The sequence below is a fragment of the Cavia porcellus genome, unplaced genomic scaffold (assembly GCF_034190915.1).
Source record: "Cavia porcellus strain 051 isolate PalLab524CR breed Dunkin Hartley unplaced genomic scaffold, mCavPor4.1 scaffold_24, whole genome shotgun sequence".
Lineage (NCBI taxonomy): Eukaryota > Metazoa > Chordata > Mammalia > Rodentia > Caviidae > Cavia > Cavia porcellus.
The window spans coordinates 49,501,616-49,518,277 of NW_026947507.1; the positions used below are offsets into that span (position 1 = coordinate 49,501,616).

The window sequence follows — 16,662 nt, forward strand, 5'->3', positions numbered from 1 at the left end:
GTGTTGACTCCTGCTTTGTTGCTGACATTTATAAATCTTAAAATGTTTTTGTGTTGCCTTCCAGCTGTTGAATTATTTCATAATTCCTTCTAAGTCTTCTTTAGATATGCTCAACAATTCATTACAGTTGTCATAATGAGATACTATTTCTAATCTGATTTCTTTTATAGCCTCATGCAGTTATTTCTTGACTTTAGTTATCATTTCAGAAATTTCAAGTGTGCAACTTACAAATTTTTCCATATCTATGTTTCCTGGACTTGTTCTGTGTGGGCTGGAGGTCTGAGATTGCATTTTGCTCCTTCATCTTGATTTCCTGGGTTCCTCCGGACAGGCCAGTTATGGGAACCCAGGTGCTTCCTGTGTTGGCTGCCCCTCTGTGGTATGGGGGAATGAGCCAGATCCCTGGTTTCTCAGAACCCAGTTTCCAGAGAGGCAGTGGGGCATGAGGCATGCTTCTCCAGACTCTTGAGACTATGCCACGTCTTCCCCAATGCCTATGTGGGGTCAGGGTTGCTTCTTCTTCCAGTCTGCACTGGTTATGGGCAAGAAGGTTTCAATGGTGGACAGTGGGCGCACAGCTGGCTCCCTCTCCCAGTCCGCACTGGTTACCAGCAGGCAGTTTCCCAATGGCAGCCAATGGAGGCACAAGATCACGGCTGGCTGGCTGCTTCTCCTGGCCTGTGTTGGCTACCGGCAGGAATCTCCTGCCAACACACAGGCACACAAGGGCCTGGGCTCCCATTCTGTAAGAGGTACAGGAGGAAACGGAAGGAGGGAGAAAGGGAGAAGACAGGAAGGAGAGAGGAGAGGAGGAGGACAGCCACCAACAACACAGACGCCTCTGTACTCATCCTCTCAATAAGGTCGTGCTATCTTCTTGAACTCCATATCTCACTGTCACTCAGGATCTTACTAATATAATTCTGCTCTCCTTTTTTTCCCCATTTTTTTGAGATAGGGTCTGGGGACGTAGTTCAAGCTGACCTCAAACTCATGGTGATCCTCCTGTCTCAGCTTCCCAAATGCTGGGATCACAGACATGCACCACCACACCTGGTTCCTTTTTCTATAATATTCAACTCTTACCTCAACTAGATGCTTCTCACTGATGTATGTTCAAGTTTATTTTTTTGATTAAACCAAAATGAAATGATACTAACCTTGAACTGCACATTCTCCATCTATCCAGCCACACTCTTTCTGGCTTTCTCACCATTTCTCCTAACTACTCCACCAAATATAAATGTGTTTGTACAGAGATTCATTTCTAGCTCTAGAACCTGCAGACCCTGTAAAATCAAAGTAATCATACCAATAATCACCTATCTGGTGGTTACTGGTATGATTACTGGGAATGAGATGAATTGTGTTAAGGAAAGATTCAGGACAGACCTAGGCCATGGTCACTGACCAGCAAGGTGAGTGAAGAGCATTTTCATTGATTACCACCATCCCCCACCTTCCTGTCCAGGCAGCTCATTGACATTGCTGGGTCATACTGAACCCCCTCTCACTCTAATCCACTCCTAGAGGCTGTTGATTTTTATCTCATCATCTTTTTTAAGTTTACTAGTCTATTCTTATTAGTGCATGTTTCCAGTACATAATGTTTACGTCTGTTGCGTGTAACTACTACATGTTTATACCACTTAATTCTTTTTTTTTTTTTTTTGGTACTGGGGAACGAACTCATGACCTCACACTTGCCAGGTAGGCACTTATGTCACTGAGCTACATCCCTGGCCCTAACACTTAATTCTTTTTTTACTTTGTTTTGTTTTTGAGACAAGGTCTCAAGGCTGGCCTAAACTCTTGGTTATCCTTCTATTCTGCCTCAGCCTCCCAAGTGCTGAGATCATAGGCATGCACTACCACACCTGGTTTATTTTTACTCTTTTTCACCCTTTTCCTTCCTTTCAACTCCCCCTATCTCTTGACCCTCTTCCCATCTGAGAAAGATCTATGTTCCTATTTCTCATTATCTATCTTCTATTCTGTTCTTTATTTACCCTTGAAGTTTCTGACTACTTTCCATGTCTCCATTCTCCCATGGATAATAAAACTGCCCAGATGACTGCCTGCATTTCCATTTCCTTCTTCCCACCTTCCTCCACACTGCAGCCAGAGTGGCCAATTCTAAGCTCACACCTGAGGTTACCACAGGGTTTGAACACTGGTAGGGTACAGCCCCCCACAAGCCATGTACAAACTTACCTTATGTCCTATATCTTCTTAAAACACATGAAGGACTACTGTCACTTCCTCAGATGCACCATGCTCAGGGTTATTCCACCTCCTGGTCAGTTTACTGCAGTGTGGACAACACTCTTAATTCGTTGAGCCTCGTTAATTCCCACTCAGTGCTTCTGTTTTCACTCAACTCGAACTTTCCCAGGGAGCCTTCTCTACCCTCCCAAACAGGCACCCATCAGTCTGTGTCCTTTTCACTGCACTCATCAAAACTACCATTTCTCATTTATGCCATTACTCCCCAAACAAATTCCCCTAATGGGACCCAAGCTTTATAATAGCAATGACTATGTCTTTTTTTTGCTATTTTATTTTAGTTGCCCAATACAATATCTAGGCCATTATTAGAGCTCAACTAATATGTAGTATGTCAATATTCAACTTGAAGGTTGCACAACAATCTAATTAAAAACAGGACAGATTTCACACAGCACAGAACAAGTGTATTACCAGCTTATTATGAGTGTTTCTCTACAGATGGTGGTGAGCAGGAAATCACTTTACATGCTAACTCAGCATTGCACAGGGAAAGGAAGATGTGACACAAGCCAACTGTTTTCCTGTTATTTTAAAGGTATAGACAAGCAGGACACTATTTCCATATACCTATCAGCTACTTCTATGGCATGTTGACAGAACAAAGGTTATGAATCAATACTACTACAAGGTTATGAACTACTAGTAGTAATAGCACCACTAGTGTGAATACTCGTAGTAATAGCACCACTAGTAGTAAAGCTCAGAAAGTGGCTCACCACAGCAAAAATTCATTCTTAAGCAAATGGAAAGTTTAAGAAAGAGAGGTGCCAGACATGCCTATAATCCCAGCACTTGGGATGTTGAGTAAGGAAGATCGCGACAAGTTTAGGCCAGCCTGAACTTTAAGGCGAGTCTCTACCTCAAACAAATAAAAAGAAAGAAAGAAAGAAAAAACAATTTTGAAATGGTACTCCCTCAAAATGTCAAAACATCCTAATATTCTCTGTCATCCCCTACCTCCACAGGTATGTTGCTTCCTACATCTAACTTCTGGCATAAAGCAGCCACATAAATGTCATTCATATTTAATTTTAAAATGTAAGATTTTTTTCAATATAAGTGTTTTCATAACAAATAGATTTATATAAACTGCAGTATTACCTAAAACTATAAGGACTGTGCAGAAATGGCAATCTGGAAGGTAACTCAAACAATTTAAATGTATTAAAAATCACTTGCATATATAAACTACTTGGAAATATCTGTGCCTTGATAATATAAAAACACCTTATTATGATACTATGGTTTTAAAGTATTAGTCTCTAAAATCACTAAACTTTGGCACTCATTTGTTACAGAAACCATAAGCAACCTCAAGTATTACACCTTAGGGTTCATACAATTATAACAGTATAACTCATCTGCTTACTAAGGAATAAAACAGAGCAAGAAAGTACAGAAATCAGCTACTATTCTAAAAATTCACACGATTAACTGAAATTGTGCAACTTGTGCATCAGTAGAGCTACTATAAAAGGCACTGTTGACAATGGACTTTCCACAGCATTACAAATAGATTCCATGAAAACTACAGATGCTACAAATGTAAAGATCAACACCAAAGACAGACCAGGTAACAGTAACTGAAAATACACATAAACAACTAAAAACATCAAGTTATGTCTCTCTCTTCATCGCTTTCTAACTTTCTGAATTGGTTTCACATGTGTTGAAAAAAACATGCTTACGGCTGGGGATTTAGCTCAGCGGCATAAGCGCCTGCCTTGCAAGCAGGCAGTCATTAGTTCGATCCCTGGTACCGATAAAGATGAAAAAGACAAAAACAAAATTAAAAAAAAAAAAATGCTCATACTGTCATATGCTAGCATTTCTTGTTTTCAGAAAAAAATGCTACCTCCTAAGCCAGGACAAAGAATCAGAACACAGAATTATAATTCCTGAGAAAGAATTTATTACACCTCAGTACTTATTCAAAATATTTACACAAACATTTAACACTACCTCCTACTCACACACTAGAATTTCTTCAAAATCAGATTGCATATTTCATATCAAAAACCTCACTACTTCATTTCTGTAGGTCATTTTTAAAAATAAGAAACTGTTTCATTTAAAAAAAAATTTATCCCCAGCAGTGATGTAAAGTTGTAAATGATATGCACTTTCCCATGTGATCAATAGCTACTCTTGATGCTTGTTTTAGGGCGAGGATTCAGCTCAGTGGCACAGTGCCTGCCTGGCAACTGCGAGCTCATGAGTTCAATCCCTAGTACCAAAAATAAACAAATAAATAAATAAATAAAAAGTTTTAAAGATAAAGCACTATTTCTAAAAAGCCATGAATGCAGTTTCACTACCAGCTATAACTAACAGCTAGTTTCTAGAAGTGTCACTCATCAAGACATTTTCATTCATCTACAATAAGTGCTCACCTTAACATCAGCACATTCCAGCCAACATTTTCAGAAAAAAATTAACAATTTTCTCAAGTCGCAGTCACAAAACTGGGGATGCAAATCTACATTAATTGAAGGCTAGTTATACTAGGTTTTCCATGGATAACTAACATGAAAGAGGAAATGCTGACCACTAAGTAAGGACAGGAGGGAATGCTTATCTGGCAGACATTAATTTGGATACGATGGTCAGTCTCAATTCTTACAACTAGTAGCAAAGATTTCTTAGGAAAGTGAATGCTCAGAGCTCGGCACATCATTGATTATCCGATTTTTATCTAACTGAAACACCCATTTCCTAATTGCCTAATTAGAAAGTGTGGCATATGTAATAATGTTCATCTCTCATAATTTCTAATTTTCTGCACAGTGTGACAAATTTTATTTTGCTTTGGAACAGCTAGCACTCCCCACCGCCACATCCACATCCAGAATGCCAGACTAAAACAAATACATTTTCACCTACTCTCGAAAACAAATCCAGATTTTGGGAAACAAACCAAAGTACAAACACATAAACCTTAAAGTCAGAAGTTACTTGAACAGGGAGCTCTGAAGATATCTGCCTGTAATTTAAAGACATCTGTAAGGTAAACCAAGAAAGACAACAATATCATCGTATGTATACATTTCATTAAATTGTCCTAAGTGGTCTGATCAGATTTCCCTAAACAGTTCGTGCATGTCTCTTTATGCAACCAGACGTTGATCTGCAATATTTAAAAGAACCAAGGCTGTGACCATCTGAAAACATGCCAGTCTGGTTTATCAATGAGAAAGCAGATCTGCACAACTGTGATGCTCAGAGTGGGTTAAAGGATTCTCTTGACAGCGCACCTTCCAAGGACTCAGCAGCTCTGTCTGGGAGGCTGCTGGAACTGTTTGCAGCCCTCCTCAGTAGCAGCCTAACAAAGTGGGCGAGAGGACCCCAGGAAACGTGCAAGCGGGCGGTCTCACAGCCTCCCACCCACGTCACCGCTCCCGCACTCTCACGCTACGGCTCCCCAGCACACTCGAAGCCCGGGTAACCTCGCCGTGCGTTACAGGCTCTAACGCCCGCGGCCCACCCTGGCTCGCACCACCCGACAGCCCAGCACCCCAAGACTGCCTGCTCCCCGAACCACACACCTCCAGCTTGTGGTTGATCTGCGACACGGTCTGCGCTTTATGGCACAGCTGCGCAAAGCAGGAGCTCAGGCTCGTCATCTTCTGCCTCCCCTCGTAGGTGATGTCCGCCTGATCCGGGTCGATTTCGCCCAGCAGCAGGTCCACGTCCACGAAGGCCTTGTCAAACTCCTTCTCCAGCACCTCCAGCCACCGGAACATGGAGACCCCACCCGGGGAGACCCCCGCAGCGCCCCCCGGGTCCCCTCCAGCGGCCGCCGGGCACGGGCCGCCTGTCGACATGGCGCCGCCTCGGCCTCCTGGACGGCGCCGACCCCCGCCACCGCCCGCCTGCGCGGGACTACTGCAGGCCTGAGGGGCCCCGCGCGCCAGTCGGACCTTCTACCCTCTGCGCTCACGCCGCGAGGATGCCTTACCGCGCCGGGAGCCAGGCTGAGGAAGCGGCAGCCATACACGGAAGCCCCAGCTGCTCCGCCTCCAAGCCACGCCGCCGCGCACGCACGCATGAAGAAGGACAGGACGGCGCACGCAGTACTAAGCGGGTGGGGCGGTGAGATCGAGACCAATGGAAGCGCTCCTTTGGGCTCCGCCCACTGGCGGCCATCTTGACTACTGGCAAAGTCTGAGGAGGCACCCTCAGAAATGGAGGCGCTTGTGTTGGCTTCCAAACAGGACGAGCCCGGGAAAGAGTGTCCACGTCGCAGAAAGAAATAGCCTGTGCCAGACTGACTTCGGAAAAGTTGCTTCAGTGGCGTCCAGGGTCGCGGTTGGGAGATTGGATGGAAGGTTATGTGAACATGCGCAGTCACCTCGTTTTGCCTCCAGTTCCCGCTCAAAGTGACTAAACAGTGTGAGCACGCGCAGTCGCCACGTCTGGCCTTCCTAGTCCGGTTCCAGCGCGGCGTGGAGAGGGCGGACTCAGGTTTCTACTTCTGCACTGCGCAAGGCTGCCGGTAGATGCGACTGACAGGTTTTACGCAGTTGGTTAGGAGCCCTTTGTGATTAGAGCCAGGCAGGCCGAAGTCTATCTCCAGTATAGACTTCACTCCCCAATGAGGTAGAATGCTTGGTGTTGCTATTTTGTACACGTTAAAGCAGCGATATATGTATTTAGTGATAGTGGGATTGAATCTAGGGACTTAAAGCTGAACTACATCCCCAGGGGTTATTTATTTCTGAATTACATCCCCAATTACATCCCCCCTTCTTGGGGGAGGGGGGCAGGTCTCGCTAAAGTGACCAGGTTGGCTTAAACTTGTGACCCTCATGCCTCAGCCTCCCACAGTGCTAAGATTAGGGGTGAGCGTCGTCGTCACACCTAGTTTAAGGCAGTTACTTTAATTAGTGTACTTACTTCGAAAGCTAGTAATGTCCCCAAATGGGACATTTCAGAAAAAACAAAATTCTGGCAATTCAAATGTTTATAAACACTGAATGCAGATCCAGGTAAGGCCTGAAGCCGGAGCTGAACTCCTAGGCCCCAGGAAGGGAATTTGCACAGTTGCAACCTGAATTTGAATTGTGTAGACACCTGGAAGCCATTCAGCAATTGCTGTCTTCACTCCCCCGTCCTCTCTAGCCCCTTCTAGTCCAGTGCCCTGTTAGGAGGTAGGAATTGTCTCTTCTGGGTCGCCTATGGAAGTAGTTTGGAGGCTCTGCTGAATCTGCTTCACTGTCTTCTTGGGATGGAGCCTTTGCATTAATCCACCCGGTGCTAACAGACAACTAAAAGCAAGAGATGCTGCTATCAGCGCTTCCTGGTTAGCATCAAGCAGTGTCAAGAGATTCAGCCCTTGGCTCTCAGCAGGCGACTGCACCAAGGTAACCCTGAGCTTGAGGGAGCCTCCACAGGTTCTAGCACACGGTCAGTAATATAAAGTTAATGTGCATCTCATCTGCGACATCATTGGTACAGCTATCAAACCCCTGGCCACTTCCTCTACTCAAAATGTAGTAGTTAGCAATTATTTGCTGTATTTCTTTGGTCTTCATGGAGGCCTGTGGCAGTATGCATCGTCGCTTTTTACAGACGGGAAGTGCTCAAGTCAGTGCCAAAAGTTAAAAGTTCCTCCCCGTTATAAGCCACACAAAGCTATTAACGTATACAGGATATTAACCAGAAAGTAACACTTAACTCTGCTTTATACGGATTGCGCCCGAATATAAATTGCATTCTCTTTAAAAAGTACCATTCGCCTTCCACAGATTGCAGCGCTCTGGCCTCGTCTTAGCCGCAGCTGCAGTAACCCGGAGATCGGGTTCGGCCCTATCTTGGTTCCACGGCAGAAGCCGGCAGCGTTCCCTAAGTTACAACCTCCTGCCTCAGCAGCTTCCTTGCTGTAGTCTCTTCCCTGTACTGTGGGAGTGGCGGTGCCAGTGCCGCAGCCCTGCGTGCCCGCCTCTGGCGTTGCTGTGGGTTCCTCGTCCGACCGAGCTAGCAGGGCCGAGGGAGCGGCTGCGTGGTCACGTGCGCCCCCTGCTGGTGGTGTGCTGCACCCGCGCTGGCTCCTCGCCCTGCCCCCCTGAAGTCTGGGACTGCGCGCTGGCAACACTCTTGTGGGATTGTTTCCGACGGATGAAAAAAAAAGTTGTAATGCTTCTGTGCGCGGTGCGGTTGGCGGAAACTTCTAGTGACTGCTTCACAAATCATGCGTTTGTGGTTTGAAACAATCCAATATAACCACGAAACCCCGCCAGGTGTGGTGGCGCGCATCGGCACCCTGGCACTTGGAAGGCTGAGGCAGGAGGATCCTGAGTTTGGGACCAGGCTGGGCTACACGGTGAGTAATAAATTCTGCACAGGATATATATATATATATATATATATATATATATTGTGTGTGTGTGTGCGTGTAAGAAAAGTAAAGTAGACACCGAGGACACTGGGACTAGTGGCGAAGGTGCTGCAGATTAGCTGTGGAGTGAGCGTGCAGATCAGGTGCTCATCAAGCACCCCTGACTGCAGAGAGACTGGAAGACATGCAAGACCACCCTACACAGGAGAGGCAGCTCACCCATCGCACTCTACTGTGTCCTAGGCTTTGCGCTTGTTAATTTCCAGTGACCGTGCCAGAAAAAAGGGAGAAATTAAATAAGTGCTACTTGTGGTTAGAAACAGATGCACAATGAGTGAATAAAGTCAGCGTAAATCCACTGCCATTTACTGGGGCAAGGTGAGAAAATCTTGGAATGTTGTGCTCATACGTATTATTTATATTTACTGTATTAATTACTGTTTGATAATTTGAAATTTTCAGGTCATACTAAAGTAAGCTTGGACTTTGTACAGTGATTTATTGCCTAATTCTCCTTCTAGCTGTTCTCTTTTAATAAAATAAGGTGAATGTTTAGCATTTAAAAGTTTACTACAAGGGCTGGGGATTTAGCTCAGCAGCATAAGCGCCTGCCTGTCAAGCGTGAGGTCCTGAGTTCAATCCCTGGTACTACCAAAAATAAAAAATAAAAAAAATAAAAAAATTAAAAAAAAAAAAGTTTACTACAGCCAAAGATTTAGCTCAGTGGCTCAAGCACTTGCCTGATAAGCACAAGGTAAAGAGTTCAATCCCTGGTACCCCCCCCAAAAAAAAAAACTCCTAAACAAATAAATAAATAAAAGCTCACTACAATAAAATTAATTTCTCCTCAAAATGCTCAGCCTCCCATAGAACATGTTTATCACATCATTCCTGCCACTTTCTGAAGCAGTTCTGGAACTCGTCTTTCATATGTTTAGAAGGTGAGCACAAAAATACAGCAGATGCTGCTGCCTGGTGCCATCACAGAAGGGCAAGCCTGTGAGAACACAGTGTGTCTGGTACCAAGTTCATTGGATCTGATGCGTAAGACTCTTGAGCTTTCCCAAAATGACCATGAGAGGGGAAGGTATGAACAGATTCAGGATGCTAAGGCAGCCACAACAGTGCCACTGAAGGCACTCAGCAAGGGACTCCAGAGCCTCTTCAGAGAGCACAAGAATGACAGGATAAGTGCCAAGCGAGGGAGAATGGGTGGTGAGTGGCAATGTATTTACTGTACTAATAATTTTTAAAAATTGAAGCATTCACTGTATTTTTGTCCCATACACGGGACAGCTATTTGCTGTCTTCTTTTAAAACTTGAAGATTTCAGTGGCATGACAAGACCAAGGCGGATGGACACTCCTCTTCCACAAATGGTTTCTGAAAGCAAACCCGAACAAAAGCAGACCTGGAAGCAAGCCTAACCGAAAGGGTCCGACCAACCCACCGGGAATCACATTTCCAGGCCTCTGCAGGCAAAGGTTTTTCCTTTTTATCGGTGCCGGGGATCGAACTCACGACTGCCTGCTTGCAAGGCAGGTGCTTATGCCGCTGAGCTAAACCTCCAGCCCCCAGGCTGTCACTTTTGAGGCACTGGTTCAGGTCATCTACAGTCCCTATTAGGGGCTGTGCCCATCCTCCTCAGTTTCTGTGGGATTTACTTCTCAGGGCCTGGCCCATTCCCCAGACCCACAGCGTCCTGGCTTTGATTGCGAATTCTTTACTGTACCCACTCCAGGCCTGTGGGTGACCAAGGCAGAGATTGCCAAGTCCAGACCAAAGTCCTTGGGAGCTGCCTCACCTCAACTCTGGTTGGGGAGAGTGGCAATTGCTTGGGCGCAGGGAAAGGGTACATCCAGACCAGGCCAAGGGCCTCAGGCTCTCAAGGAGAGGGCCGGGACCCGGTTCTAGTTCTGTCTACCAGCCCGGCCAGCCCTATGTGGGTGGGGGCTACATGCCAGATAGGTCTGATCTTGGCCACCCTCCTGGCTGTCTTGTCACTGTCCTTCCTGCCTGCTTCAGGTCTGGGTCTCCAAACTTCCCTACCATCCTGGTGCTCCCCAGCTTTCTCTCAGCATTGCCTGTGTTGCTCTAATCAGCCAGAACTTGGTTTTGTTGCAATTAACAGCCCAAAGTAATATAACTTTCATTAACTGTCTTTCTTAAGACCTCACTAAGTCCCCAGCATGCACAAACCCCCATGTTTATGTTTTGTTGTTGTTTGGTACCAGGGTTCGAACTTATGACCTTGTGCTTGTTAGGTAGGCACTTATGCCACTGAGCTAAATCCCCAGCCCTTCCCCCATGTTAAAGTGGTCTAGGAGCTGAATTGCTTATCCTGGACTAGAACATGTGGCCCTTCTGCCTCAGTCTCCCAGAAGGCTGAAATGGTAGGTATGTGCCATCCCCCAGATGCGGCCTTATGTGATGTGAGGAGCTGTTTGTTTTCTCTTTTCCTTTCTGTAAAAGGGATATTATCCTTCTTTTTTCTCTTCGTTTTACAGAAGAGAATGAAACTTGCTGAGGTTAAGCAGTAGAACTTAACTTTCCTGTTTTACTTTCAGCTTAACCGTGTCTCTGAGACATACTCCAGAACAAGAAGATAACTGAAAAAGAATCATAATTTTTATTCTTTAAAATTTCTTTTATCTGATATACAGAGGTTTTCATTTTTTATAAAAGGCTTCTGGTTACTCTGTTTTACAGTCTGAACCCTGCACTGACGAGTCCCTAGCCACAGATCTGGGGATTTGAGTTTGTTTCCTTTGTGGATTCAGTTTCCTGCCTGTATCTTCCTGCAGGGCGGTCTGAGTTCTGCACTGTAGGGTGACCTGCAGTGTCCCTGGCCATGACTCACTGTTCCTTCTCTCTCATGACAATTAAAAACGTTTCCAAGAAGGATGGGGAAAATAAAGTAGGGATAGTCCTAGTTTGATAATCTGAACCAAGAGTCCAGGCCAATGTAATCCAGATTCAAAGCAGTCACTGAACCTTCTTGTCCCTGTACTGAAAGACTACATGAGGTTCTGGGTTAGAGGTCGAAGAGTTGCTAGCTAGGTCACTGAGTTCCTATGCACCAGAAAGACATCTTACATTCCTCTGCATAGATTCTTACCTGAAGAACCCAAGTAAAAATACTCAGATAAGGTGTTGTTAAGTCCTTGGAGAAAAACTATAGGCCTCTAACTTAGTCTCAAGGACCCACAAAGGCAGGGGCGGGACTTTACACACCAGCCCTCAGTCCCACATGAAAACTCACAGGCAGCAGAGGCAGCCAGATGTGGGGCATCCATGCAGCTCCGAGGGCCACGCTCCACGCAGCACATCAGTTCCTCGCACCGCCCGCAGCTGCAGCAAACAGTCCTTGGAGAACTGAGGCCATGTCTCCCGTCCTTCCTCTCAGATCAGAGTACTCACAAGACCTGTCTTCCACCTGAAAAAAAGCTGACTTCTTCGCTTAACCTAAATAAATGGGCATAGCTCTCTGCTCCTTTAACACACTCTCAAACTTTCGTTATCATAGTTAATTATGATGGTAAAATTGGGAAAACTTAAAAACCCCATGCAGAGAAAGTGGTGAAGTTAGGAATAATAATCTTCATGGAAAATTATTCAGACATTTAAGTTTATAAAGACTATGAAGTAATATAAAAACTATAATAGCAACAAGATTAAGAAGTTATATATAAGTATATTTACAATCTGACGAAGCTATTTACAGCGTAAATAATGCCAAAATTAGAAATAATGCCAAAATTGCAGCAAAGCTATAGAACTTCCATGGAAAATAAGTAGTTCACAGTGTGATCCCAAAGCCCAAAGGGCTTCACCACAATGCAGAACTTGGAGCCTTCCTCACACCACAGTTCCCAGTAGCCAAAGACAAAAGATTCATCTATGATGTTTTGTTTTAATGGAATCAATAATATTTTTGAAGGACAGAGATATTTTCCAAAGTGAGAAGTGGATTCAATGATAGATGAAGCAACTTATCCACAGTTCTAACTATCTCCTCATCCTATTTCATTGTTTCAGCTAGCAATAAAGTATCACTGAAACAATGCTAAATAGAAAACCTGCTATGTTCCCTTACTAGTTAGTGTGAGGAGAAAACACCTGCCAGGTTCAGTCCTACAAAAATGGTTTTAATATTAGGTCACAGAATAGTCAAAGGTTTTATGGCCTACTATAAAACAGCTCTCTCTTTTTCCCACTAATTCCCTGGTGTCACATTTAACAAAAAGGAAACCACAGATAATAGAGGTATTTGCTGATTGGCCTCCAAGTCATAAATAACATAGGGTTTTGCTCACCTACAAATATTAGGGCAGCTTGTCAATGTTTAAGCCCCTTCTTCTTTGTAAGGGCTGCTAACATTTTAACCCAGGTGAATTGAGAATATTTTCCTTTTCTGTCTTCTCACAATGACAGAGTACACATAAGGTTCTGTTATCAGATCTATGGCATAAAGAGCAAGGCGGCACCTCCATACTGCCTGTAGCTGTGAGCCCTTTCTCTGGAAGATGCAGCTGCTCTATGCCTTCCTCGTTCTGCTCCCTCTGGTCCCTGGGTTCAGGGCCGACTATCCTGGAAGATGCAGCTGTGAGTCCCCAAACTCAGTGCAATGCTACAGACTCACTGGGGTGCCACCAGGGATCCCGCCAACCACCACAAGGCTCTACATCAGCCACAGCAAGATCCAGCACCTCCAGGTACAGGGCCTTCTCTACCCCTGTCCTGCCTTCTTGCATTGCAAGGTGGGCAAGTGGGGCCCAGGGTCAGAGGACACCAGGCTCCCAACACCAGGCCACCGAGGAGGGGTGCGGGGTGTGCATTTATGTATTTGCTCTGAGGCTTAAGCTGCCTGCTAGGCCAGTAACAATCCTGCTGTGCTTTGTAGCCAACAGGATGAAATTAACCTCACATCCAATTCAGTTACTGAAGGAGTCATTTGTTGAACAGGAGTTTTGCCACTTCCCTGAGCTTAACACAGTTAACTGGCCCACCCGGGGTACGCAGTTCACATCTGAAGGACTGGTGAGGAGAGGCCTGCTCTGTGGAGGACTCGAAGAGCTCTGGGCAATAGTGCTCCTCCCCAAAAGACCAGGTTTTATATTGTATGTTACTCAGATGAATCAAATATTAAGTATATTCAGGTTTCCTGATTTGAATTTACAGAATCAGGTTCCTGTATTTAAAGGAAAACATCTTAAATGAATTCTCAGATTAAAGGTACTGTAATCATTGTACATATCATTTAATCATAAATACATATTAATATCCATACATCAATTTTAAATGCTTGCTCAAATAATTCATCTGTGTTTTGGAACATGAATACTTGAAGCTAATCATAGAGAGTTGAAAATTAAGTTTCTGCCCTCAGGAAGAGAGGGGTTGTATTTATCCATTCGTCTGTGAACTCCCCGCTGCCTTCGGTTTGTGCCGTTGCTGTGTCGGTCTCTAGGCTCCTGTCTGTGGGTGTCAGTGATGTTTTCCTCCTTCTGCATGGATGGCTGCTCCCAAATCCCAGTCTTGCATTTCCTAGATGCATAGGAAAGTACCTGTCCACTTGGCTTGGCTGTCTTGGTTATGTCGCAGTCATTGTCATGCTCCTCATCACCTAGAACTTTCCGAATTTGGGAAAATCTCAGATTCGTGGTTGCCATCTCCTTTCTGTTCAGCTGCTGTGCTTGATTCCTATTCCACAGAGACTTCTAGTCCTCGAGTTCACATTCTCCCAGCTAGTGAGTTTATTTCTTATTGCCCTTCTTTTGGGTACATTCCCTACTGCTTCTCACCCAGGCAGCAAGGCCTCACTGTTAAAGTAAGTTGTAGATTCTCCTTTTGCTCCTCCCACACCTGGGCAGTGGACAATGGACACTGCCTGGGAAGACATCTATCAGGCATCTATCAGGCATGGCATGGAACCGAAGTCGCCAGCCTCCCCTGGGCCCAGGCTGCCCTCTGGCTTCTGGGTCAATGTCTGCTACCACCTTCAGCATCTCTTTCTACCGTGAGCCGAGGTCTGGCTATGCCCCCCAGGGGCCAGCCATGCAGGGAGTCCAGCTCCTTGCCCTGTGCCCTCGGCCTGGCATCCCTCTCCTGTGCCTCCTTCTGGGTGTTCACTTGCTCCTTGCGTGAGGATAGCAGATAGCAGTGAAACCCTAGTCCGAATCTTCCCTTCGTTAGTCTCCTGGGCCTAGCACCTCTGCGCTTTAGCTCAGGTTTCCCTTACTCCGCAGTCAGGATGGTTCCGAGCACAGCGCTCACTTTGGTATCTAGGGACTTGGCATCCTCTACCTCCTCTGGGTCTGTGCCTGCGGATGGGCCTGCCGGCATCTGTCTCTCCAATACCTCTCCCTTTGGAGCATTCCCCACGAGTGTCTGGGCCCTGCCCCACACCCTCCATGGGACTTTTCCCCTTGGGATTCGCTGGCTGTCTACTGGGATTCTTCATGCAGATGAAGGCTTTGCAGACCACATTCCAATGGGAATTAAGGCTCCCCTTCCTTGCTGTTTGGGAGCTTGGATGTCTCAACACACTGTCCTCAGTGCTCAGCCAGGTCCTAGCAGAGATCTGAATTTCTTCCTTTTAAAGGCTGAATGCCCCCCTCCACCATACCACTATGTTTCCCGAAAAATAAGACCTAATTAGAAACCAAACAGCCCCAGCGCACCTGTCTTTGCTTTCCTTGCCATCAGGGAGGAGCCAGTGAGGTATCTGCTGCCTGACACTGACCATCACCAAGGTAACAACCAGCTATTGATTACAGCGCAGTTTACTTTCCAGGTAGGTCTTATTTTCCAGGAAACATGTATAACATACCGTGTATGACCGTGTATTAGTTGACAGATGTTTTGATTGTATCTTCTATTATAAATGACACAGTTACAGATATTTAGGTTTCAGATATAAGCTTTTGGGGTTTTTGTTTGTTTGCTTGCTTTTTGAGATAGAGTCTCAAAAAACTTTGTAGATCAAGTTGGCCTTGAACTCACATGGTGGCCTGCACCACCATGCTTGACTCAAATACAAGTTTTTATTCGGACTAAGTTTTCTTTTCTCTCCAGTTTGTACCTAGCAGTGAAATTTCTGGGTCATACATAGTCTCTGAAAACATTTTGAGGAGTTGTCCAACTGTTCCCCAGAGTGGCCGTGCTGTCTGTCCCTATTCCCCCATGTGATAGTTCAGTTTTTCCACAAGCTCGTAACACTTCTTATCTTTGTTCTTTCCTTCCTGTAATAGCCTTTCTAGTATATGCCAGGTGGTATCTTGCAGGTTTGATGTGAATTTTCCCATTGGCTAATGATGTTTAACATCGTTTCCTGCTCATTGACCAACTGTGTAACTTCTATGGAGAAATGCATATGCAAATCTTTTTTGTCTTTGTAATTGAATTGTTCATCTTTCTAGTATTCAGTTTTAAGCATTCTTTAGATGTTCTAGATATAAGTCTTTTATTAGAGATATTATTTGCAAAGAGTTTCTTCCACCCTGTTGATTTCTTCCATTTTCTTGATAGTATCTTTTCATACATAAAAGGTTTCAATTTTGATTCATTTGTGTCTTTTATTGTATGTCATTTGTGTCATTGATGTTATGTATAAGATAGTGTTATTTAATTCAACGGTGTGAAATTTATGCCTATAGTTTCACCTAAGAGTTTTAAAGTTTTAGCTTTTATTTAGGTCCATGATCCATTATGAGTTATTCTCTCGTATGGTGTAATAAGAGTCGAGCTTCATTCTTTGGAAACATCCGTCCTTTTCTATTTGTGTTCACTCACTCCCAGTTGGCTCTCAGCTCTTGATAAACTGCTTGGTTTTGATTGTGTTGAATGGAAGCTTGGAGGGGCAGTTCATTCCATATGACACCAACAGACACTGCCTGGTGACCCAAGTCACTCCTAGTTTGAAGCAAATTTGTGTTCACACACAAACCCTAAATAATTCATCTCACCGTTGTCATTCAGATGGCTCTAACTCAGAGTGAACCTTTCTCCTCTAAGGGGGCAACAAATAAAAG

General features: G+C 44.8%; 2 protein-coding genes across 3 annotated transcripts in view; one reads left to right on the forward strand and one right to left on the reverse strand.

The window, feature by feature from the left end:
- Gopc (golgi associated PDZ and coiled-coil motif containing) overlaps nucleotides 1-6,280 on the reverse strand; it is a 35,165-nt gene extending 28,885 nt beyond the window's left edge. For both annotated transcript variants that reach the window (XM_003479399.5, XM_003479400.5), the window contains exon 1: nucleotides 5,838-6,280. In XM_003479399.5, the coding sequence (XP_003479447.1) occupies nucleotides 5,838-6,116 (279 nt within the window). In that variant the 5' untranslated portion in view covers nucleotides 6,117-6,280. The remainder of the gene's footprint in view (nucleotides 1-5,837) is intronic.
- Nucleotides 6,281-6,414: 134 nt separating this feature from the next.
- LOC100725620 (nephrocan-like) overlaps nucleotides 6,415-16,662 on the forward strand; it is a 31,923-nt gene continuing 21,675 nt past the window's right edge. The window contains 1 exon segment of the mRNA XM_023561561.2: nucleotides 6,415-13,344. Coding sequence (XP_023417329.1) covers nucleotides 13,156-13,344 — 189 coding nt within the window. The 5' untranslated portion in view covers nucleotides 6,415-13,155.